This window comes from Pipistrellus hanaki (assembly GCF_964339955.1).
Source record: "Pipistrellus hanaki genome assembly, chromosome: 1".
Lineage (NCBI taxonomy): Eukaryota > Metazoa > Chordata > Mammalia > Chiroptera > Vespertilionidae > Pipistrellus > Pipistrellus hanaki.
This window is the reverse complement of record NC_140503.1, coordinates 25,647,613-25,672,186: the sequence shown is the minus strand read 5'-3', so window position 1 is coordinate 25,672,186 and position 24,574 is coordinate 25,647,613. Positions and strand designations below refer to the sequence as shown.

Below are 24,574 nucleotides of genomic sequence, written 5' to 3'. Positions count from 1 at the left end.
CCACACCCAGGCACTGGGGGCCCGGAACTTGGGGTCCTACTAGGCTGGAGAGCCGATCCACCAAGGGACGGGGCTGAGCTGTTCAGGAAGCTGCATGCTTTTAAGGGAGAAGCAGGTGCAACCTTACCACTCAAGTGTGGTCAAAGGCAGAAGAGCAGACCCAGCCCTGCCCCTTCCTGTCCCCTGGGTGGGCCCAGCCACGAAGCCAGCCTGAGCCGGCAACCATCCACCCGCAGCCCATACCCCCAGCACCAGACCTGCTCCTCCTCCAGCTTAAGTGATACCCACAGAACAGACACCAGCTGCAGAGTCTCTGAGGCCCCCTTGGCTCACGTCTCACGTGGCAAGTGAGGAAACCAAGACCCACAGAGGTGAAGGGATTGCCCAGGCTCACTGTTGGAAAAGCCGGGACTGACTCTCTCTCTCTCAAGCCCAGAGATTGGCCCCTGAGCCCCTGTCTGCTTTTGGGAGAGCAAAGAGGAGCCCTCACTTCCCTGGGTCAGCTGTGCTGGGGTCATGGGCCACACCCAGCCTGGGACTGTGCTCTGGGGATGGATCTGAAGGTACAGGTTCTGGGGCTCCCTTCTCCCTTGGGGTGGGGTGGCAGGCCTTGCTGGGGCCGGGGAACCCATGGGTACCCACATCGCTGGCCAGCTTCTCGTAGTCTTCCATGAGCTGTTCATTCTCCTGGTTCACGGCCAGCACCTTGCAGATACGATTGGCTGCTGTCTCCGCCTGGCAAGAGGACAAAGGGGCAAGGTCAGCCACTAGGAGCACCCAGGAGGCACAGGTGCAGACAATGCCCCTCCACCCTGCCAGCTCCCGAGACTTCAAGTTCACCACCGCACCCCTCCTCGCCATCCTCTCTGCCAGCCCAGGCTCAGCCCCGTGGGTAGGGGATGCTGGATAGAGGTCCCGGTGGCTGAACAAGGCCCCGGAGAAGGGCCTGAGTTTGAGACCCAACAAATCCACTGACGAATACATTCAAAAGGCTCAGGTCAGGTGGCCAGGTGATCACACCCATCCTGGAATTCCAAGTGGAGGCCCTGGATCCCCAGGCTCAGGATCCCCGGCTGGATTTGCCAGGATCTTGGAGAGGCAGGAAGTCAAACTGGGGAGTCCCGGAGGAAGTGCGGACTGAGAAGCCCCAGGCCTCCCAGGGTCCCTGCAGTGTCTCCCAAGGCTCCTGGTCCGAAGTTCAGAGTGCTTTAGCCGAAACAGAAGGACCCACTGCTGCACGAAGGGCAGGGCTTCGGATCAGCCCAGCCTGAGCAGGACGCCCAGAAGTAGGCATGGCACCCCTGGAAGCCGAGCACACACCGCACTGAGCTGGGGGCACGCAGACACCCTGTGGGCTCAGCAACCAGAGGAACGAAAGGGGCCTGAATGGCAACCGCACCCAAAGGCCCAGGAACCCCAGGGAGACGCCGCCTCCTCCGCCGTGCGGGGGACTGTGCACCTGACACGGGCAGAGCCAGGCGCTCCTAATACGCTTCGCTCAGGAGACCGTTTTAATTCAGCTGTGTTCCTGTGCAAGGGAGGGGAACTCAGAGCTTTTGGGGGGCCCTGGGATGGAAGGAAGACAGCCTGTGAGAAGATGATACGCATCTTAGGGCCCCGGAGAAGTGTGGCCCTGCTGATGGGTGACAAAGGCTTAAGGGTTGTAGGAAGAGGGGCCCGCACGGCTGACGGATGAACAAGACAAAACGGGTTTCGATACAGCCAGACAGCCTGAGGCTGGGCACAAGGAAGAACTTCCTGAGAAGGAGGAAGGCATTAGAACTAGGATGGGATGACTAAGAACATGTAAATGTTTTTTCCTCGCAGAATTTCTGAAATAGGACATACGCCCACTATACCACATGACTTACAGGGGACCGAGCTGGGATGTGTGTGTGAGGGGGCAGAGTGAGATCATCACAAATGTCCTTTCAAGCTCAAAGTCGAGACGGCACCCCTCCAGGGCGAGCCATCAGACTGGGGGGCGGGGAGGGGGGGGCCGGGAAGGGGTGTAGGGGGGTTCCCCCAGGAGGGAATGGTCAGAGGGGGAGCTAAGGGCCCTCTGGTCTCAAGAAACTGAGGGAGGAAAAGAAAAAGAAACTAAGGGCAGGAGTCACATCCTAGACCCTCCTCCCCTGCTCCCCACCCAACTCTGTGCTAGAAACGGCACTTTGCTCACAAAACTCCCGTTTGGTCTTCTTTCCTTTGGAGGAACAAGTAACCCTGGGGAATCCCAAGAGCTGACAAAGAGGGAAATTCCTTTCTGGAGTCTGTCCCTGAAGATGGGGGCCCCGGGGACCCCTGTGAGGCAGAGGGTCCCAGGAACCAGGCTGGCATGCCCACTGGCTGGAGGGCCAGGGCAGGCGACCCGAGGGAGGCCATCCTCACCTCGGTGCTGATGTGAGAACTCGGGGTAGCTACACAGACCCCTGCTCAACGTGCTGACCAAGCAGGAAAGGAAGAATCGGGGGTGAGGAGGACCACCCATCACAGGCAAACAGCGGCTGCCGCTGTTCTATTTCAGGAATAAAGCTCCTCCTCAACCTCAAATCCCCCTCATCCATCTTGAAATCCTGGGCTCCCGAGTTATAAACATCATGTGTCAGTTTATCACACAGGCAGACTGAGTGATGCCTGCGTTTGTGGGGTTTGGGGAAACAGGGCCCAGGACCTCGGGAGCCTGGCCCATCCCTCAGAGCCCGTTGGCGATTCCGGAGTCCAAGGGGGGCTCCTTTTGGACGCGGTCTGGGGGAGTTCCCATGCGGGCCTCCTGGGGACTTCTTACAAAGACCCAAGCCCTCCTCTCGGCCTGCCCCATCCCAGGCTGGCCTCGCCAGGAGAGGCAGGCCAAGAAAACCCATCGTCATAACCAGGAAGCCTGCCTTTGGAAACAAAGCATGGACATCATGGAACAAAAAAAAGGCCTTTGGTCTTCCCTTGAGGGACAGCCTGCCCCTCCCCCATCCCCTGCCACCAGGAAGCAGGCTGGAATCCAGATTGGACTTTAGAAAACATGACAGGCACAGTCTTCAAACTCTGACCCTCCCTCGCTCTCCCTGCTCAATTCCTCCCCCACAAGCAGGCAGGCAGCCCTATCGGAGCCTGCTGGTTGATGGCTTACACCTGCTCGCACTGGGTCCCTGTGTAGAGGGGTTCCCTCACCCCCCCATCCCCCAGCCCAGGAGGTCAGAGAGACCAGCCGGGAGGTCAGAGAGACCAGCCGGAGAAGAGAGACTTGGTAAGGCCTCCAGGGCTAACCCTGGAGTGAAAGGCAGGAGAGACTCCTGAGGGTGGGACCTGGGCCTCCCCCCAACGTCCTGGTGCTCCAGCTTTCCTCTCCCGTGGCTTCAGGAACCCCGGGCGGGAACTCAGGACAGGGACACCCAGCACCACCACGTCTGGAAGAGCCTGCGCTCGGTCCGAAGCCCGAAGGAGAGATCTATTCCGGGGAAGAACGACTCATCCCCTGAGGAACCCGGAAACTGAAGCAGCCCCCATGTCATGTCTTGGGGCTCAGAGGGGGTGGAACCAAGGAGCAGAACGCTCAGCTCTTCCAGAGGGGACAGAAGAAGGGATGCAGCACAGGCCCCACGGGCTGAGAGTATCTGAGAGGAACAGCCCGATTGAAGGGCCGAAGGAAGAGGCTGGTGGAAATCAGTGTTCACCCTTCCTGGTTTCTATTTTTTCAGGGACCCACTCGAAGCTGCACTACCTTCTCTATCACAGTCCTACGTTTGGTTTTACGCTCGAGTCATTTCTTTAAAAGCACGGACCGTGATTCCCGGAGTCCGGAGAGATCCCAAATGACAGTGCCAGCTGGCCCCAGCCAACGCGCAGCTCTGAGACCAGCTACTCCGACGGCAGCGCCACTCCAGCTGCCACAGGCAGAGTCTGGAGAGGCCCCGTCCTCAGTGACGGTGACGTCAAACCATGTGGCCAGATGACACCCGGCCCGCGGCCCACAGATTCCCACGAATGCCACAAAGACCTCCTCTGTGACCTTCTCAGTCCGTCATTTCCCAAATCTAACTAGAATTGCCTACTTCCTTCCTCCCGAGTCAGCGCCCCGCCCCGGGGTCCTGCCAGGGAGTCCCCCAGACCGAGGTGAGCTGGCCCCACAGCAGCTCAGCCCTGGCCCCACTGCGGTCCCTGCTCCAGCAGTGGGACGGGACCCAGACCAACACTAACGTGCTGCTCTCCTCTTGCAGGCTGCCCTTCCCACCCTCCCTGAGCCTTTCGCTCGAGGGCTCCTATTCGACCCTTAAGGCTCAAGCTCAAGTGTTTCCTGCTCCACAGTCCTGGTCCCGCAGCCCCGCACCCGCCCTCCCCCGCAGGTCTGCAGCCGAGCGAGCGGCGCACTGGCTACACAGCAGCCATCCTGCCTCCTTCCATGAAGGGTTTTCCCAGATGGGCCATGAATTCCTTCAGGGCAGTTGGGGGTTTCTTCCCCCAGAAGATCCACAACAGTAAATAAAGCAACCGACTGGCAGGCAAAGGGAGGATGCAGACGGCACCTCCCAATCGCATCCAGAAACACCTACAGCTCGAACCTGAAAGGGGAGTTTCTCAGAGACTGTTCCCGCTGGGCCATGACCGTGAACTGTAAAAGCTTTACAATTGGTGTCCACAGAATCTGCGTGTTGCCTGCCCATTCTAAACCCCCCCTGCAGGAAAGAGGAGAGCTGAGGAAGAATTAGAACCACAGCCAATGGTTCAAACTGCAGTCGGTCCTCACCTGACTAGGAAAACCTATCACGCACACTTGCATGCCACTCACCTGTGTTGGGTACACGTACTGCTACCTCTGCACACACGTGTACACACACGTGCAGGCATGCATTAGACCCTCTGCCTTTCTAGTTCCACTGTCCAAGGCTTGACAAGAGAAAGACAGGGGAGGGGAGAGAGGGCACCGGGCACGGGTTTCGGCGGACTTCCCCACCTCGGCTCCAGACGCGGAGACAGTCGGGACAAGCAGGGTGTGTGAGTCTGAAGGACTCCTCCTTCCTCCGCAGGAGAGAGGAAGACCCCCCCTGCCATGGCCTCTCAGCTCCAAGCAGCTGCCTGAACCTTGCAGGTGGTGAGGGGCAACACTGGGTGAGGCCCTGACCCAGGACGTGAGAGGAACACCCTCCTCCCCTCAGTGCCACTTCCCTCCACCGAGCTGGGGGTCTTATCCTCAGATGTGGACAAAGGGAGCGTGAAATGGTTACAACAGAGATGAGTGAGAGGAAGAGGGCGTGGGGGTAGGTGGTATAAGACTTGGGAGGGAAAAAAGCAGGCGCACACACACACACGCACGCACACACATACACACACACACACACACACACACACACACATACTCCTCCCGAGCATTATCACAGCCAGGACACAGGGAAGGTTCAGACAGGGAAGTCCAGTGTCAACTGGCACAAAGACCAGGACAGAACCCCTGGAGGAGGAGAGAAAAAGGAAGGAGAGCTCAGCCGAGCCCTGGACATGACCAGCCAGCCTGTCTGTGATTATCAGGGTGGGGGTCCCCCGAGGCACCCAGATGGATGCTGCTCACATCCCGGCTAAAAGGTGGGGCGTCCGAAAGTCTGGAAGAAATGGGTGAGAGAGAGCAGCAGCAGCGGAGGTGGGACAAAGAGAAAGAGGAAGCGAGAAGCAGGCCAGAGGAGAGGCTGCCAGGGCTGGGCCTCCTGGGAGGGCCGGGCACCTAGGAGGGGGCCTCCGTCTCCGGCAGCGCAGTGAGGCCTGGAAGGAAGGGGAGGGGCCGTGGGGCCCACCCAGGCCAGGGAGGGATGGTGCCTCTGTGTAATTTCTTAAAGGCTCCTCTTCCTCAAGGCACCTGAGCTGAAACACGGTCACATGGACTATGTGAGAAGGTGTTTTTACTGCCATCGGCGGGATTCTAGGGATGCGCATTGCAACCTGCGTTGTCTACGGTGCACACAGGGCCCTCTCGTGCGTGAGCAGCCTGCCCCGCTGTCCGTGGCGGGCCTGGGGGAAGGGTCAGGCAGGGCTCGGTGCCTCCGGCCTGGACACCAGGGAGAAGGCAGGAAGGCTTCTGGCTGCTCTGGCCGCTGGACTGTTGGAGAGGATGGTCAGGCCTCAGTGGGGAGGAGGGAGAGAGAAGCGAAGGGGGCCTGGGGACGTAGGGGAACGGACAGGAAGCAGAGCCAAGAGTTGTGCTGCTGGGATAAGGGCTCTTGTCGAGGGAAGGAGCTGAAACCACAGGCTTCCTTCCAGGCTGTGACGCCCACTGTGCCCAGAAGGTAGGGACAGGGACACAAGCGGCCGTCAGAGCCTCCGGAAGGTTCAGAGCGCACCCCGCCCTGTGACGCTGCGCCCGGGGTACCGAAGGATGGAGCGCGGGTGAGGCCGAGGGAGAGCTCACCTTCTGCGCACTCGAGAAGGCGCGGCAGTGACATGAAACATTAGGTCACATGGCCTTCCCAGCCCGCCTTAGCGTGCCCACACATCTGCACAGAGAAGAAGAGGTTGAGGAGGCAGTGGGCGGCAGCAGCAGCAGCAGCAGCAGCACAGAACACACCCCATCAGCATGGGGGACAGAGAGAACACCAGACGGACAGACAGACGACAGGAGTGAGGGAATGGCAGAGAGAGGGGAAATGAGATGGAAGGAGGAGAAGGGGCACGGGGAGGGGAGAGCAAGGCTGAGACAGGGTGGGAGAGAGGGCATGGGGGCAGACTGGGCCGAGGGAGGCGGTGGGGGGAGCGCCCCGGTCATGCATGTCAGGACGGGTCACTCAGACGCCATGTGAGGATGAGGGATTTGCCGGGGCCACGTGACAAGTCCACGGTCCGACGCCGTGCAGGCCACGCCTGTGGTCCCGTGTCCACGGCGACCCGGATGCTGTGCTCCCGGGTCCTGCCTGGGAGGGGCCTGGGAGAGGGCAGCCGCTGCTGACTGAGCGTGGCCGGGGGAACATGCATGTCTCCCCGTCTGTGTGTGAACGATGCCCCTCCGTGTGGGGCCTAGTGCAGTGCAGAGCGGGCACCGCGGGGCCTTAGCCTCAGGCCTCTCGGAGCCACGTTAGGCCAGGACACTCGAAGGGGCTCGCAGCTGCCCACCCCTCCGTCTTCCCTCCGAGGGGCTGTGCTTATGTGCAGGAACGCAGTGCCGAGTGCCCCTGCATGGGGATCCCTGACAGGGTACAGGAGGAAGCACCAAAACCCAAGGGGCCGGGCACAGACCTGCCAAATCGTGTCCACGCAGGAGGAAGGTGGGGGCTTCCTGGCACCTTTGCCAACAGGCCAGTGAGGACAGGAGGCCCCTCCCTGGGTCTGCCTCCCAGGGGAAGCCCTGCTCCCACTGAGCCTTCCAGAGCCACGCCTGGCTGGCTGCACCCACGCAGCCCTGCCTGCTGTCTGGGCCCCAAAAGGTGAGCTCTCACCCCGTGTTCTCAGAGAAGCAGAGGGAGATGAGGGCACAGGTGCAGTGGGAGGGAGAGAGCAAGAACACAGCACGTTGGCACCGGGGGCTAACTCTACCAACGAGACGGCCCGTCCTGACCCTGTGGCCAGGGAGAGGCGGGGGCGGGCGGGAGGGCGTGGCTGGGGGTCTGGCATGAGGTGTGCTGGGCGAGGAAGGAGCAGGGGCCTCGGGTACCTTCTGGGCGCCAGAGAAGGCGTGGTAGAAGCTGGACACGTAGGTCATGATGGCCTTCTCGTCCGGTCGGGCGGTCCCCACGATGTCTGTCAAGAAAAACCTAGAGTTAGGGCCAGAGCCAGCCGGTGCACACGAGGTCCACCTCCCCACGGGATGCTCGCTGAGCCACCAGGTCTTCTGGCCGAGATGCTGAGCCGGGATCTAGCCAGCTTCCGGCATCGGCTTCCACTCACGGGAACACGAACGGCCGAGGGATGAAACGGGGCCCCGAGGAAGCAGGCAGCGACCCCGAGGGAGAAACCTGACAGGGGACAGCTGGCCCGGCTGCGTCAAGTTCAGGGCAGAGATACAAGGGGTAGGAGGGAGGACGGAAGTGCTACAGACTAGAAAAGGCATTAGAAATGGGATAACTAATTGCCATGTGCAGACCCTGGTTGGATCCTCATTTAAACAAACCAACTCTAAAAAGAGACGATGGGCCCTAACTGGTTTGGCTCAGTGGATAGAGCATTGGCCTCTGGACTGAAGGGTCCCAGGATCGATTCCGGTCAAGGGCATGTGCCTTGGTTTCGGGCACATCCCCAATGGGGCATGTGCAGGAGGCAGCTGATTGATGTTTCTCTCTCATCGATGTTTTTAACTCTCTATCCCTCTCCCTTCCTCTCTGTAATAAAAAATCAATAAAATATATTAAAAAATAAAAATAAAAAGAGACGACGGGGAAAGTTAATTGTGAGCTGCATAGTGGAGGAAAGAATCTGGCGATGGGAAGGTGCGAACGCTGCCTAAGAAAACAGCCACCTGTTAAAGGTCTGCAGTCTGAAGTGTGTAGCAATGAAGTACTGTGAAGTCTGGCATTTGCTTTAAAACACGTCAACAAAGAAAACAAAAAGGGAAAAGAAAAAAATAAAACAAAATCTCGGGAATTGTTCTGTCTGGATGACAGGTGTGTGGAAGTTCATTGTATTTTCTCTGCTGTTGTATGCATTTGAAAATGGCCCCCCACACAGACAGATACTGCTACAAACCAGCACATCTCCCTTCTAGTCTCTGAAAGGGCCATTCATCTTCCCAAAGTCACTTGCTTTTCCATATGTGTCTGGTCTTCCCCCACCTTCCCTTACAAAGTTAGGTGTGCATGCAGACCACCTGCCTGGGTTACTCTGCATGCATGTGCATGCGTGTGCGTGTGTGTGTGTAACATACATGTTAATAAACTTGCTTGCTTTTCTCTTGTTCATCTCAGTGTCCAATTGACACAGCCCACGCCGGAGAAGTTAGGAAGGCAGAGGGGAAAGGTGTTTTCCCTCCCCTACAGCAAAAGAACGCCACGCTGCACACGCACCCGCTCCGACTCCAAAACAGAGATGAGAACCATCCTCAGACCTTTGACGAAGAAACAGCCTTCGGCACCAGCTGTCCCCTCTTCCTCCAAACCTCAGGGAACTGTGGGGTCCCCGACACTCAGGTGACCCCCATAGGCCAGGCTTTCTCCGTTCCCACCTCGGGCTGCTGGGGCCCCCCGCCTTGGCCACGGGGTGCAGGTGGGAGAAGCGGTGGAGGCCCAGACAGACAGAAAGCGCCTTTACCTTCGGCATCCAGCATCTTGGGGATGTCCAGGTACTTCTCTGCCACGTCGAAGGCCGTGTTCAGATTTGTGAGGGGGTCATCCTAGAGCGAGAAGGGAAGCTTAGACAGTGAGAGGTTTGACAGGATGCCGGCAATCCGCACAGGCGTGACCACAAACTCTTGGGGCAGAGGGGGCTCATACCGCCCTGCCCACAGTAGGTGCTCAGGAGCCAGCTCTGGGTGCGAATGTTGGCCTCACCAGCTAGGTGTTAAAATACCATCTTTTGCCCTGGCCGGTGTTGCTCAATGGTTAGAAAAATCGTCCTGCAAACTAAAGGGTCATAGGTTGGATTCCTGGTAAAGGGCACATGACTGGGTTGCAGGTTCGATCCCCAGCCCCACTTGGGATGCATGAGAGAAGCAACCAATCTCTCTCTCTCTCTCTCTCTCTCTCTCTCTCTCTCCATCCTCCCTCTCTTCTACTCTCTAAAAATCAATGGAAAAAATATCCTCAGTGAAGATTAACAACAACAAAAATGCCATCTTTCCTTCGCAAGCCTTAGTCTGTCAGAGAAACGGGGGGTAAGAATCCTGGCCTGCAGCCTAAGGAAGAACTGCCAGGTGTGAGTGTGAGAGAAGGCACTGGCCCGGGTGCCATCTGTCTCGGCTTCCGGTTTCAGCTCGGCCACCGGCGAGCGGGACTGGAAACCCGACCTCAGTTTCCCCGCCTGTTACTGAGGAGTCGGACTAGGAGCTCCCATGCCGCGGCCCACGAAATCCTGGGGCTCCCTCACATAGCCACAGCCTCCTGACTGATTTGATTTCCGCTACTTTCTCAAGCACACTGATGTGGGATTGGCGAGGATGGGGAGGAATCGAACTCTTGTGCCCCACCGGTGGGGCTGCAAGACGGTGCAGCTGCCGTGGAAAAGCATGTGGTGGTTCTTCAAAAAGCTGAGCATCGAGTCACCGTAGGATTCCACTGAGCCAGAGGCCAGGAGCTCTGGGGACGAAGGGGGTGATGGCTGCACGCCAATGCGAACGTACTGAACGCCGCTGAACTGGACACTTAAAAACAGGTACAGCCCCAACTGGTTTGGCTCAGTGGATAGAGCGTCGGCCTGCAGACTCAAGGGTCCCAGGTTTGATTCCAGTCAAGGGCATGTACCTTGGTTGCGGGCACATCCTCAGTTGGGGGGTGTGCAGGAGGCAGCTGACTGATGTTTCTCTCTCATTGATGTTTCTAACTCTCTATCCCTCTACCCTCCTCTCTGTAAAAAAATCAATAAAATGTATTTTTTTAAAAAACCCAGGTACAATGGCTGGCCAGCGTGGCTCAATGGCTGAGCGCCAACATACGAACCAGGAGGTCTCAGCTGGATTCCCAGTCAGGGCACAGGCCCGGGCTGTGGGCTCGATCCCCAGTGGGAGGAGTGCAGGAGGCAGCTGATTAGTGATTCTCTCTCATCATTGATATTTTTATCTCTCCCCTCTCTCTTCCTTCCTCTGAAATCAATAAAAAATATATTTTAAGAGACAGTTGCAATGGTAATTTTTGTTATATATGCTTCACTACAATGTAAAAAAAAAAAAAAATGTTTTTATGTGGAAGAAAACCCACAACTTGGGGGGCAGGGGGGATCCTTGTAGGATCTCCCACCGTCTTCCTGGTTCCCCAGAATAGTCATCTACAGCAAGCTGGTTTTGTCATCCGGGACCCAGTTTTCCCAGGTGCGGAGGTGAGACACACAGGGAGCAGAGAAGTGAACACACTCATTTGAGATGCTTTCAGGAAGAAACTGTTCAAAACAGAGAAGGTGGAGCTCTTCTGGAAAAGTCTCCAACCGCTTCCAGAGTGAAACAGAGCCCTGCCAAGCTGGGAAGGTCATTTCCGCCCAGGGCCTCAGGCAGGCTCAGGCCGGGGAGCACATCTGCCTGCCCCACTCAGTGCCCAGGCTCTGCCAGGCCCCTTGCCCACCGAAGGCGGGTGCAGGAAGAAAGAGCCTCCTGGCCGGAGCCCCTCCGCTCCCCCATGCCGTCACGAAAGTACCCATGATTCAGTGGGCACAGCTCTGTGCTAGGATGTGGGCTGGACTGTATTGATGCTACTGGATTAAAGAAATGGGGGGGAAATAAAAAGACACAGAGAAGGACAGAGAGAGGGGCCAGAGCTGGCCGTGTATCTGATAAAGGCCATGGGACTGGAGGTGCCTGGAGCCCGTGGAGTGGGGGAGGGTAGGCGTGGTCCCGTTTTATTCGGGGGCGGGAATAGCTGTGGATGAACCGGCTGCTGCCACCCCAGCACACCCACAAAGGGACACAGACACATGTACACCTGCCACAAAAATGCAGCAGCAGAGCAGTGAGGAGGCATCTGACTGCCTTTAAAAGACAAAATCGCTACCTTCAGGATTTCTGGCCTCCGCCTGGTTGGTCTGGCCCGATAGCTTTCAGCTGGCTTGAGGTGTTTTTACAACTGACTTTTTTTTTTTTTCTTTTTCTTTTTTAAATATATTTTTATTGATTTCAGAGAGGGAGGAAGGGTGAGAGAGAGACAGAAACATCAATGATGAGAGAATCATGGACCAGCTGCCTCCAGCACGCTCCACACTGGGGATCGAGCCCACAACCTGGGCATGTGCCCCAACCAGGATTTGAACCGTGACCTCCTGGTTCATAGGTCAATGCTCAGCCACTGAGCTATGTTGGCTGGGCCCTTCCTATCCCCCAAGACACCAGCTCGGGGAGGGCTGCCCGGGGTGCGTACACCTGGGTGCAGCCACGCGCTGTGCCAGGAGCAGCCACTCTCCTTCAGGGGCTGGCCCATCCAGGTGGGCAGGGCCCCAACCTCGAGCTTCAGGCCGTACTTGGGCTGCCCAGAGGGTTGGGAAATTGCTCCTTTCCTCTCTCCAAACCAGTGGTTCTCAACCTTCCCAATTCAGAGATCTTTTAATACGGTTCCTCATGTTGTGGTGACCCCCAACCATAAAATTATTTTTGTTGCTACTTCATAACTACAATTTTGCTACTGTTATGAATCATTATGTAAATATCTGTGTTTTCCGATGGTCTTAGGCGACCCTGTTAGCAGTTCTCAACCTTTGGAACCACTGCTCCAAACCCTTCTGGCAGCTCCCTCCCCACACCCTGAGACACAGGGCCTGATGCCACCAGGCACGGCCAGAGTGGTTCTCACACTGGCAACATCCAGGCTCGCCCGGCCGGCACTGAGCAGCAGCAGGGCCCCCGCGGGGCGCAGGGAAGGTGGGGGTCTTTGCTGAACACTGCACTCTCCTGTGTCAGGGTTAAGTGGAAAATACAACAGCCCAGCTCAGTGGTTGAGTGTCCAACTATGAAGCAAGAGGTCACGGTTTGATTCCTGGTGAGGGCACATGCCCGGATTGTGGGCTCAGTCCCCAGTAGGTGGCATGGCAAGAGGCAATCAGTGATTCTCTCATCATTGAAGCTTCTACCTCTCTCTCTCTCTCTCTCTCTTCCTTCCTCTCTGAAAAAAAGAAAGAAAATACAGTCCAACCCGAGCCCTGGGTCACCAACTGGGGGCACAGGGAGGGCTCCAGGGTGGCCTTTCCCAGGATGCCTGTGCCATATGGGCGAGGCGCAGGATGGACTGAGAGGGAAGATGGGGTAAGTACAGTCTCCAAGGTCTAGGCCAGCATCCTTTTACCAGCCCAGACACTAAGAACCACCACGAGGCTATAGACACAGCTCCCAGCTCCTGGTCTCCTCAACACCCTTCCCCCATCCTCCCTCTCTGCCTCCCCTCCACCCCCCTGTTCCCCTCCCGCCCCCCCCACCCCCCACCCCACACACACACACAGACTCAAGAAAATCCTGCAGCCCCACCTCGGGATTGAGGGAGACCAAACCCATCGTGGGAACCGCCCGGGGCTGCACAGTGAGTCACGGACACCGCGGCTCAGCTACGTGGCCCGAACGCGCAGTATTTTAAATCATGAAACTAACAGCTCCACCTTATCAAACCCGGAAAATGGGAGGGGGAAACGCCACTGACGATTCCACCGCCCTCACAACCTGCCGCGGTGGCTCTCGTCCTTTCCTTGTGGGCTGTGCGTGTGGGCACGCACACACACGCTGTGCACATATGGTCCAGAGGGAGCCCTAGCAGTGAAGGTGTTTTTCTCTTACTCCTCAGCAGGCTGTCTTCTTGGCTGATCTAAGGAGACAGACACCTGCACCCTGGACCCCCGGCTCTCAGAACAGGGTCGCAGCCCTGCCCAGCCCTGCCCACTGGGACCCACGGCCGGGAGCTGCAGTGGGCGGGCAGCCGGGGGAGCACACATACCTTCCGCAGCTTCCCGTAGTCAATCAGCTCGGGCCGGTGTCGGTGGATCAAGGCACAGAAGCCAAGGCCATCCTTCCAGCTGCCCGGGGAGAGAAGGGGGTGGGCTGGTGAGTGTGAGAGTGTGCGTGTGCGTGTGCGTGTGCGTGTGTGTGTGTGTGTGTAGGGGGAACACTAACTACGGGGAAAGCAGGACCTCCTTTTCCCGCAGGTGGACACACAGCCCTTCAGACCAGGAGCCAGAGGAGAGAGGATGGGCAGGAGCAATCCTATCCGCCAGCACCCCAGGCGCCAGGGTTAAGACTCTAGGGGGCTTGGCACATTGAGATGCACCTGCCACATCCCAGCTCCCCTACACCAAGGCCACAGCCTGTCTGCTCTGTCCCAGAACCCGCAGTGGCCCCAGCACAACCAAAGGCGAATGAGGCAGTAGCTGCATCCAGGCAGTGCCAGCAGGGATGGGGGGCACTGAAGCGCCAGCAGGACTCCCTTCCCCCGAAAAGTGACCTCTTCCCCAGGGGCCTCTGCTCCGGTCTAGAGCTGAGACCGACCTATCCACGGGGGCCTGCGGGCCTCGGGGGCAAGGCCTCGGTCCTGTAGGAGCCCCCGGGCTCCCGGCCACTCACCTGATGTGGAAGTTCTGGATGTTGACGTTTTTGTAAGGGGCTGTCTTTCTCTGGCACCACAAGAGCAGCCCTTCCTTCGCCGAAGTCTCTGTGGAGGAGCAAGGCGGGCAGAGAGGTCAGGGGCTGGCTCGGTGGCGGGAGGGCTGCCGACTCGTGGGAAGCCCCATTGTGACGGCAGGGTCCCGGCTCCTTCACAGAGGGTTCCCACAAAGACCCCTAGATTCCAACCCTGCTGCTGACAAAGGCCGAGGAGTTATTTGCCATCGAAGCCGGCTAGGAAGCTGTGCAGAGCGAGCTGCAGCACGCCCCGAAATGCTGAGATGATGGCCTATCTCCCTGTCACTCCCTTTTATCCAAGAAATGGTAGCGCCACAAAACAAGTAGGCAACCGACTGGTCTACGAAATCTAAAACTCAGGAATCTCCAGACAGGAGCGTGTGCCATATGGAAAGAAAGGATTGGGACTCCTATTGATATTGAGTGCTCATCTAAAAACTAAGGCCTCCTTATATTAAATGCACGGATAGACTCTGTTGGTGTATGTGAAGCAAACGCATGCCTATCAGGGAAGGCAAAAAGGTAAATATTGGAGGGGACCCAGGAGCTCCCAGAACAGGAGGGCTGCCAACCACACTGCCCCCATGTGTCCACCTCTGTGAATTGCAGGTTACAGCACTGAGTGAAGTGGCTTCCTGGATGACCTCCTTGACTTTCAACTCACAAAATTTTAAAATGATGTTAAACGATTCCTACCAAGAAAATATAATAATTCAAGCGCAAACAACTTAAAAAATCAGCAAAGCTAATGTTTCTACTCTCAGTTCAAGTTCTTTGTCAGCTACAAGATTAAAATAATAACTGTTTAATAGGAGCTGACAACAAGTCTGCCCAAAAAAATCAAACTCACCAAGGCTACTTGAAAAATGAATTGGTATTTGCCATCACTAACAAGAACCAGGCTCTAAGTGACTGCTGAGGGCATCTGTTAACCACTTCCACCATAAATACCAGGTATTTATAAACCAAACTTAGATCCTCACATCGCTGTGTCACTGTCAAGCCAAGATTTCCGTAACAAAGCAAATTAGTCCACACTGTTCTCATTAAAATGTTACGTTAAAAATCTTTTAAAGATTTCTTTAAAGTTAATTTAAAATACTATCTCCATCTTATTTTTGTGTATATTTTGTAATATGCTTGGAAATACATAAACATAAATTATGACAAAATAAACACATATCTCAGTTCAAAAGTTGCTGGAATGTAGAATCAAAAGTTTAGAGATCGCCCTAGCCGGTTTGGCTCAGTCAATAGAGCATTGGCTGTGAAATGAAAGGTCCCAGGTTCTATTCCAGTCGAGGGCACATGCCTGGGTTGTGGGCTCGATCCCCAGTGGGGGACTTGCAGGAGGCAGCCAATCCATGATTCTCTCTCATCATGATGTTTCTCTCTCTCTCTCTCCTTCTTCCTTCCTCTCTGAAATCAATAAAAATATATTATTAAAAGAAAAGTTTAGAGCCGAAACCCGTTTGGCTCAGTGGATAGAGCATCGGCCTGTGGACTGAAAGGTCCCGGTTCAACTCCGGTCAAGGGCATGTACCTTGGTTGCGGGCACATCCCCAGTAGGAGGTGTGCAGGAGGCAGCTGATGGATGATTCTCTTTCATCAATGTTTCTAACTCTCTATCCCTCTCTCTTCCTCTCTGTAAAAAAAAAAAAAAAAAAAAAAAAAAAAAAAAATTAATAAAATATATATATATTTTTAAAAAGAATGTTAAAAAAAAAAAAAAGTTTAGAGATCACTGACCTGTAGTGGCCCCTTGCAGATTTACAAAGTGGCCACCAGAGGGTGTTATGGGAGCAAAGTGGAAGGCATGGGATCTGGTCCCCAGCAGGCAGGCCCTCCTGGCTGCTAGTCCCCTACTTTTTCAAGATTTAAAATCCAAGAGCCAGGCGGGGTTTCCAATGCCCTTCCCCAAAGCAACCTTGGGCTTTCTCAAGGTGGGGCATTTCCCTGGCGCCAACAAGCCTGTGGGAACCAGCACCTCCAACAGTTCTCTCTAGGGACTAGGAGGGAGGACAGACGCTAGAAATGGGTCAGAAGCTCAGGGTGCGGCCCGGGATCAGGCTGCCATGCCCTGACCAGAGAGCCCTTGAGGCTGAGCCCAGGCCCGGAGCGGGGCTTGGAGTAACCATGGAAGTCCAAGAAGACCTACCTTCCACGGAGATGTCCTGGATGGCAAAGCGGAGGATGATGGTCCAGATCATGCCCAGGGTCATTTTCGCGTTCCCATCCACGATTTCTACAAAAACAGCAGCAGGGTGGGTCGTGCAGGGGAGGGGCAGAGTTAGCATCCCCCGAGCGCCCACGTGGCTCTGTGCACCAGGTAGGGACTCAAAGACCACACTGTTCCACTTCTGGAGGGAAGTCCGTGTGTTTTTTAAAGTTAATGCAATTGCGTTTCACAGGTGACATGACCTGGGGAGTCACAGAGGCACAAGGTGGTAGACCAGGGGTGTCCTGGGGGTACAAGGTGAGTGTGGTCAGTTCTACTGGGTATAACAGAGAAGGGGGCGACTTAAACCCGAGCCTGACAGAGAGCGGAGGGTCTCTGAACCACCACAGATGCCCTGGCAGCTCTGAGCTAAGGGCCTCTGGGCACAGCATCATGCCAGTGCAGGCCCCAGAAAGCACTAACTAAGGTTTGCACACTGCCATCCTGAAGGCTCCACTAACTCACACATCACCCGCACCGTGCCATCCACTGGGTATTTTTTAAGGAAAAGGAAAACTCAAACCTCTTCCAGACCGTAACGAGATGCCCCCTAAATTCAGTCTAAGCAGCACTTTTTCAGCTTTCCAAATCATGCTGTAAATCTGATGAAGTAATATTTCCTGGGCCAGGCAACACAAGCATACATGAGCCCTGTCTGCAAGCGCCCAAGACACGGAAGAGCCACTTGCAGTCTTGGGGCTTGAGCAGCTCACAATCCAATGCAAACTCCTTCCTCTCACCCGCCTCCAGACCCGGAGGCGGTAACCTGGCCCTGTGGTGAGGTGCTCTGGTTAAGAGTGAGGCACCCCAAGAATATCTTACTTTTTTGGCCTACCTGCAACACACGTTTTTTTAGGGGAGACGCAACAGAATCAGGAGAAGGGGCAACTTCCAGGGTTCCCCCAGCCAACGCCCACTATAGTTTGTTTCCACACACCCATTAAACAAGAGTGGCTTCCATTATGGAAATTACACTCTAAGATCTCACTCCCTTCAGAGAAGGGAGGGGAAATGTGGGTGCTGCTGTCTGGCCACGGGAGGCACAGGGCACTGGGGTGGGCGGGGGCTCTGCGGAGCCTGCACTGTGGTGCTGAGAAAGGAGGGGCCGTGTCCACGGAGGACCTGGGACAGGATGTAACTCAGGGGTCTTCAAACTACGGCCCGCGGGCCACATGCGGCCCGCAGAGGAGTCTGATCCGGCCCGCCAGGTTTTTTGGGCAGTGAGCCGAGGTGTTACAGTAGGAATTAGTAGTTCATATAGTCCGGCCCTCCAGCTCTCTGAGGGACCGTGATCTGGCCCCCACTTTAAAAAGTTTGAGGACCCCTGAAACTCTTCCTGCCCTCGGGGGCCTTGAATGCCCCTGCCAGACCCCCAGACACCAGCAGGGCCCAGGCCCGAGTCGGAGGGCCTGGGTTAGAGACACGGGGAGCTGTAGTTCCATGTGACCGTGTTCCTGAGCAACCCGGCCAGGCCTCCGCAGAGCCTGCTGGGGGAGGGGGAAGGGGAGGGGGAGGAGTCTGTGGAGACTCCGTCCGTAAAGGTTTGAGAGTTTTTTTAAGTGCCCTTTCATTTGTGACTTCTAATGGGTTTCATATCCGTTACATTTAAAGTGTTTATATAAATTGATAAGGAAAAAGCCTAAACCCACAACAGAGAAGCAGGCAAAGGAAAGGAAGAGACACTTTATGAGGCATGAAATAGAATAACCCCTTCACAGGATGTTCCATCTCACTTGTAATTAAAGAAATCAGACACCATTTTCCCAGCGATCAAATTAGCGAAGTTAAAAAGAAATGAAAAGCACACGTACGCCTTGAAGTGGATATTAGCCTAAAACGAAACAAAAAAACACTTCCTGGGACATCATCTGGCAGAGGGGCAAGCACCTCGGAGCTGGTCAGCTTCCCGGGAGCCAATTCCACCCCCAGGAGCCCACCCCTCGCCACAGCTGTGCCACGCAGAGCACGGCGCCGTACGAAGGTGCCTGCTGCGAGGGTCTCTCTCACGGCCCCAAGTCAGCAGCCGTGTGAATGCACCCAGCACAAGGCCTCCCTGCGTAAATGCCCAGACCCCATGGCTCTCTGCTCACAACCTCCGCAGCTTCCCACCTCACCCAGAGCGGAGGCCGAGGGCGGGCTGGGCCCCTGGGCCCCTCCTCCCACCACCGCCTCTAGCCACAGCTCTCCCCGCCCTTCACCTTCTCATTGAATTTGTCCTCGACCACCCACTCGACGCCTCACTTCATCTCTCTCCATCTGATGTGAGGACGTCGTGTTTTCTCTCGCCCCTTCTAGAACATAAGCTCCCAGGAGGGTCATGATGTTCTGTTTAGCGTCACTGCTTAGAGCCCAGCACAGTGCCTGGCACAGAGAACACCTCAGTCAGTATCTGCTGAATGAATGAATGAATGAATGGATGGATGGATGGATGGGTGGATGGATGGACGAAGGGACGAACACTGGAGGACACTAACCAGGTGGGTGGATGGGCAGAGGAAACGCAGGCCTGTCCGCCCCGGAACAGAGCACAGCTGTGCCCAACAAACAGACAATTAGCAGAGCCATTAAAATGACATTCTCGGGCTTTTAATGACTTAGGGAAAATCTTTGCACAGTAATATGGAAAGCATAAAAAAAAGCAGCCACAAAATTTTATGAGCCGCATTTTGAATACAGGGGGAAATTTGTTTAACGTCTAGGAAAAGGTCCACTGGTGATAACGCTGCCTGCTGGCCTTTCCGGGAGTGAAGGCTGCTGTGCTGTCCCCCCCACCACCCGCGTCCCCTCTGTGTCCCCCCAGCCTGCCCCCCTGTGCAGGCCCCACGCCCGGGCCTCCCGCTGGCCTCGGGCTCAGCGCCCTCCCAGCACTAATGCAGACTAGGCAGCTTCCGATGTGGGTCTTGCCTACTTACTCCTCTCCTCCTTCCCCAGAAAACCCCCAGGGGTTCTAGAGGTTTTATTTACTGATTCTCACACCAAAGAGGCAATGTCGCTCCGGAAAACAGAGGAGCCAAGTACAGGCGGAGAGAGGGGTGTGATCGCTGACCAGCCGGGGCCCCGCCCCAGCCCCAGCGCCCACCCGACTCCCATCCCCCTCGGCGTGCGACCCTCCCCGGAAAGGCGGGTCCTCTCCCAGCACCTCTGTGTCTGCAGCGGGACGCCCCATCTCACAGGCGGCTCCGTGCCAGGAGGCTGCGGGGAGCTGGGCCCCGTGGGGACAACACTGCCGTGAGTGTGGGGGGAAGTGGAGGCACGTGCCCGCCATCCCTGGTCTACAGTAGTTATGAAGCTGCTCACATCCAGGATTTCCTCGAAACCGGCTCTCCCTTCCCCTCTCTCACCACCCCCCCCCCCCCCGGGGTTCTGCAGTGTGCAGGCAGCAGAATGAACTGAGGAACCCCACAAGAGGGAAACTAGCCCCCAGGGTCACCACCTCGAGACCAATGCTGCACACCCCCCCCAAGGAGGGACGCTAAAGCATCACCGCCCCAAGCTCTTGGCACCCACACCGTCATGCTTGCCCTGCCCAAAGGTTAAAAAAGAACCCTACCGAGGTCCCCTCCCCTGGTAAAATCCCACCCACTCACCCGGGTGAAGCCCCAGCCCCTGACCCTAGAAACTTCAGAATCGAGGATCCTACGAGCAATCTGAATATCCGCACGAACCCCTCCCCGAGGCTGCCTCCAGCCTCCATCTGAACATCTCGGGGACAGGGAGCCGCCCCTGAGTCCATTCCCAGAGGTTCCGCATGGAACCCACAACCAGCCTGCCCAGAGGTCCCCATTCCGGGCTGGTCCTGCACTTCAGGGTGGATCAGAGTCTAGTCCAGCACCAAGTGACAGCCCTTCAAAGGTCCGGGATCTCCTCTCCACCCCCCCCTTCCCTGCCTGGTCGCCACAGCACAGGATGCTCCTCAGTGAGGCCAACCAACATTGCCTGGCCCACCCCAAGCCCCGGGAAGAGCTCACTGCAGGGGACCCGCTCCACTGCCTTTTATTGCATCGTCCTCGCAGTGAAATCCATTTCGGTAAAATACACAAAACCCATTTGGAGCTCGCCTCGTTTCCTGGCTCAGCAGAGCGGCCTCCCGCAGGATCCTGGAGCTCAGCGTGAGAGGAGAGAGATTTCAAAGTGGTGAGCAGCGAGCAGACACGCTATCCCATCTGCAGGGACCCGTTAGGAGCCTCTGGGGAAGCGGGGCCTGTGGGAAAGGAACTGGAACACCACAGCCAGCAAGGCTCAGTGACGGCCCGAGATCAGGGGTGAGGGTTCAGTTTCGGTCTTTGGTCCCACCCCTCTGCTGGGGCGAGCGCAGCCACCCTGACCCGCCACGTCCCCGCCGGCCACCGCACACGGAGGAAGCTCTGTCCTGGGCCCTGCAGGGAGGAAGCTGGGGAAGATGTTTAGAACTCAGCTCTGGAACCAAATCCTGGGTGCAGTCCCGGCTCTGCCACCTGGAGGCAGGCAGCCTGGCCCGGAGCCCGCGATCAACGGCACTGCCCGCTTCCACTCCAGCAACTCTGTGAGCCTGAGGCCGTGACAGTGGAATGGGGCTGGTGGTACTCACTCAGCCACGTGCATTACAGCCAGGCTCAGATCTGAACTCGGCACCTGCTCTTCTCTCCCTCCTTCCATTTGCTGCACAAGGTCTTACACATTTTTTTTTTTCCCCATAAATAGTTCAATTTTCCTTTCTAAGAATCTGGGTTTCTGGCTTTTTTTGAAAAAAAAAAAAAGGGGGGGGGGGGAGATCTATCAAGTACTGGGCCTGGATTCCCACCAGGCAGCAATCGGCTGCCCCTATGTGGCAGCTGCCCCGTTTGGAAGAATGTGCTCTCTCCCGTCCTCCACAATCCCCACCCGCCCCCACTGTCCTCCCCTGGCCCAACTCACACATCCTTCACTTCCCTTCCCCGCCCCAGAGGGCACCTGATCCTGCACCGGATCACCTGAGCAGCCATTTCTTCGGCTCCTCGTCTCTGCCCAGTGAAAACTTGTTCCGCCAAGGCTTTCTTCCCTCCCTATTAGCACCAACTGTTCTTTTTTCTCATTAAAAGGCAGAGAACGTTTTCCCACTCACAGATTACCCTGCTATGTGCAAGTCCTTCAAACATGTACTGCGCACCTACTATGTGCATCGCGCTGCTAGGAGCAGGGGCCACAAGGGTGCAGAAGGCTGGTCTCTGCCTCACAGCTGAGGGGTGCTGAGATACCCCTCAAGTTAGCCCAAGTCCCTGAAAGGCAGGAGTCAGCAAACTTTTCTGTAAGATGGCCGGATAGCAAATGTGTTTGGCTCTGGAGGCCAAACCGTCTCTGTCAAAGCTACTCAGCTCTCCCTGTAGCAGGCAAGCAGCGGGGACAGTCTGTAAACAAACAGTGTGGCTGAGTTCCAATATTTACAAAAACCCGTGCCGGCCAGTTTCGACCTCAGGGACTGTGATCTGCAGACCCTTGTGCCGACGGCTCTCTCTCCGTTGGATGGAGCAACACAAAAATCCTTCGATTTCTAGAGAAAGGAGGAGTGGGACTGGAAGGTCATCTACCCGGGAAGGGCCCTGCTCCTATGGACTGGCTGAAGCCAGGCCCCCTCCTCAAGAACAGGCAGACCCGGGTTTGAGTTCTGGCTTTGCCAAGCAGGATGGAACCGTGAGCAAGCTACCTACTCTACTGCGGCACCTGTTTCCTTTTCGTGACATGGAAGCAGTAATGAGAGCCCCCGCCTGGGGCTGGTGTGAGGACTAAGTGAGAGAGAGCCCTGGTGCTCAGCACCTGCCACGGGGGAAGTCCTCAGTGATCACAGCCAGAGCCACATTGTGAATGAACGCATGAATGAATCGAGCCTGCGTCTTATTTATCTTTCGATCTCTGGCACACAAGCAGGTGCCTCATACACACTTGCTGAATCCACCCGACACAGTCCTGACAGGGCGCAGTCCTGACGGGGCGTGGTTATTCTAATCTAATCACCGACCCTCCCCCAGCCCCTCAGAGCCACCGCGCTGCACATAGAAGCCACCGCACTGCACATAAAGCCACCTCCCTTTAGCCATTAAGAAGGTGCTAATAACTGAGCCTTAACAATTTTTTCAGTGAAGGAAAAAGAGCCAAGCCCCTCTGTGGGAAAATGCTATTAAGAATGTTCCTAAAGGCTTGTGGGCATCAGCCTGCCGGGCCATGGAGCCTCCGGTAGCTTCGCCCTCTACCCACCAGTGTCTGCACCCTCTCCCCGGCCCACAGAACTCTCCGCCTTGGGCAGCGAGGTGCAGCCAGGCCTGCAGGTGAGAAAGGTGGCATGGCACACACAGGGCTGCCCAGCGCTGGGACTGGCTGAGGGGTGCCGAGGGGTGGGCCAGGGAGTGGACTTTTGTTTGCCAGGAGCGGACGGATAGGTGGAGGAGGCTGAGCTGGGATGGAAGGTACTGTTGTCACATGAAGAATCACGTGACATGAGGTCAGCCAGATGGAAGTGTTGGGAGCCCCACTTCCCAAGGCCCCCGGGATGTGTGGGCGCAGGAGTCAGGGTAGAAAGGCCCAGGGGAGCATAAGCTCAGGCTCCGAGGGGCAGCCCGAGGGCCGGCCGCACTCACCTTCTGCTCCGATGGACACCAGCTTGACCCCCTTGCTGGCGATGAAGTCCAGGGCCTTGTTGACGTTGGAGATCTTGTGCACCCGCATCTTGCCTCTCTCCGGCTTGGCCAGGCGCTCACCTGAACACAGAGCGGGAGCGGGAAAGGGCCGGTGAGGTGATGTCCACCAGCCGGGGCTGCTCTCCCGGCTCCCTCATCCAGAGCACACCTCGGCCGGACACCCCCTGGTCACCAGGCAGGGAACGAGAGGGGGCGCCCACCGGGGCTCTTCCTTCTCCCACGCCTCGGACCCACTGCCTGCGTCCATCAGCAATTCTGCACGGAGCCCCTGACGTGTGTCAGGGACGTGGCTGGGCGCCAGGAGTATGGGGGTGAGCAGAACCATTTCCTGCCCTAGTGTCCTTATGGCCCAGGAAGAGAGACAGATGTTCGGTAGAGAAACACACAAGTAAACATATACAAATACCGAGACAGAGAAAAGCTTAGAATAATTGCCTAAAAGGAGGCTGCAGAAGAGGAGGAGCGGGCAGGAGGGAGAGGAGTCTCGGAGTGCAGGAGAGGGCCTGCGAGAGGGAGGGCAGCCAGGCCTCGACGGCAGGGAACAGCGATCGCGGCAGAAGGAACAACGCATGTGAAGGACCCGAACTCCATCCGGGCTAGCCTGGGCCTGGGAGCGAGATGTGGGTCACTCCAGAGTATGGTGACCAAGTTCCCACCGGGTCCCATGGAGCTGCCCACAGCATCCACCCTCATTGGACAAACAGGGCTCTTGTCCCAGCACTGCCTCTGGGGGGCACCCCCGGCTCAGCTCCAATTCCACCCCCACCCGCACTCGGCCGCCACTCCCCACCCCCCGATCTCCACCTTCCACGTGGGAGCTTCTGCTGCTCAGGTTTCAGGGCCAGAAGCTGCGTGGAAACTTTCAGGACCAGAAACTGCATGGGGAAAGGGGAGCTGGTTCTCCCAATAGCCCATTCAGAGCATCATCCCAGAACAGTGGCCTCCAGAAACCTCCTGAAACTACTTGGAAAATTTTTGTGTGCAACACACACGCCCAAACCTGGGGAAGGTTTCAGCGTCTAAATGCCCACAAGCCACCAAAGGCTGAGAACCACCATCCGAGAGCCTGAAACTCAGGGCCCTTGCAACTGTCGTGGTGGCCAGCCCGGAGCCACGCCCCCCGGCATGTCAGTGGCCTGGCTGAGGAGACTCTGGGCCAGGCCCACCCTGTCAGCAGAGCAGGTCTGCAGGGGGCTCCCAGCTTTCCTGCCGCAGATGTCATCTGGCCTGGCAGCCCCCAGGGAGGCACAGCTGGATCGTTATTAAGTGGAGACTTTCCACGTGTGGCTCTCCCACGGCTGTGGCCGCTGCCCTCCAGCAAGGCACCCACCCTCCTCCTGAGCAGACGAGAAACCATAGGGGCTCCCTCCCATGGCTGGGTGGAGACAGTGCCACGTGCCACCACTACCACTACCCCCATTCCCTCCCTCCCTCCCACCACGGCCAGGCTGCTCCAGCTACGCCCCAGTCCTCAGCCCTCAACCCTCAGCCCTGCTGAGCCTGAGCAAGGCCAGCGGT

At 56.9% G+C, this 24,574-nt stretch overlaps 1 protein-coding gene across 4 annotated transcripts in view; it reads right to left on the bottom strand.

Annotated features, from left to right (window-relative positions):
- The window catches only part of ACTN1 (actinin alpha 1), a 95,257-nt gene that overhangs the window by 15,970 nt on the left and 54,713 nt on the right, over window positions 1-24,574 (bottom strand). For all 4 annotated transcript variants that reach the window (XR_014793393.1, XM_084866450.1, XM_084866449.1 and 1 more), the window contains exons 3-9: window positions 22,997-23,116; window positions 16,350-16,436; window positions 14,135-14,222; window positions 13,512-13,590; window positions 9,208-9,289; window positions 7,619-7,704; window positions 643-735 (exon numbers count right to left, since the gene is read on the bottom strand). Coding sequence is in view for 3 of the 4 variants with exons in the window: in XM_084866450.1 (XP_084722576.1) it covers window positions 643-735; window positions 7,619-7,704; window positions 9,208-9,289; window positions 13,512-13,590; window positions 14,135-14,222; window positions 16,350-16,436; window positions 22,997-23,116 (635 nt within the window). In the remaining variant the exon portion in view is untranslated. The remainder of the gene's footprint in view (window positions 1-642; window positions 736-7,618; window positions 7,705-9,207; window positions 9,290-13,511; window positions 13,591-14,134; window positions 14,223-16,349; window positions 16,437-22,996; window positions 23,117-24,574) is intronic.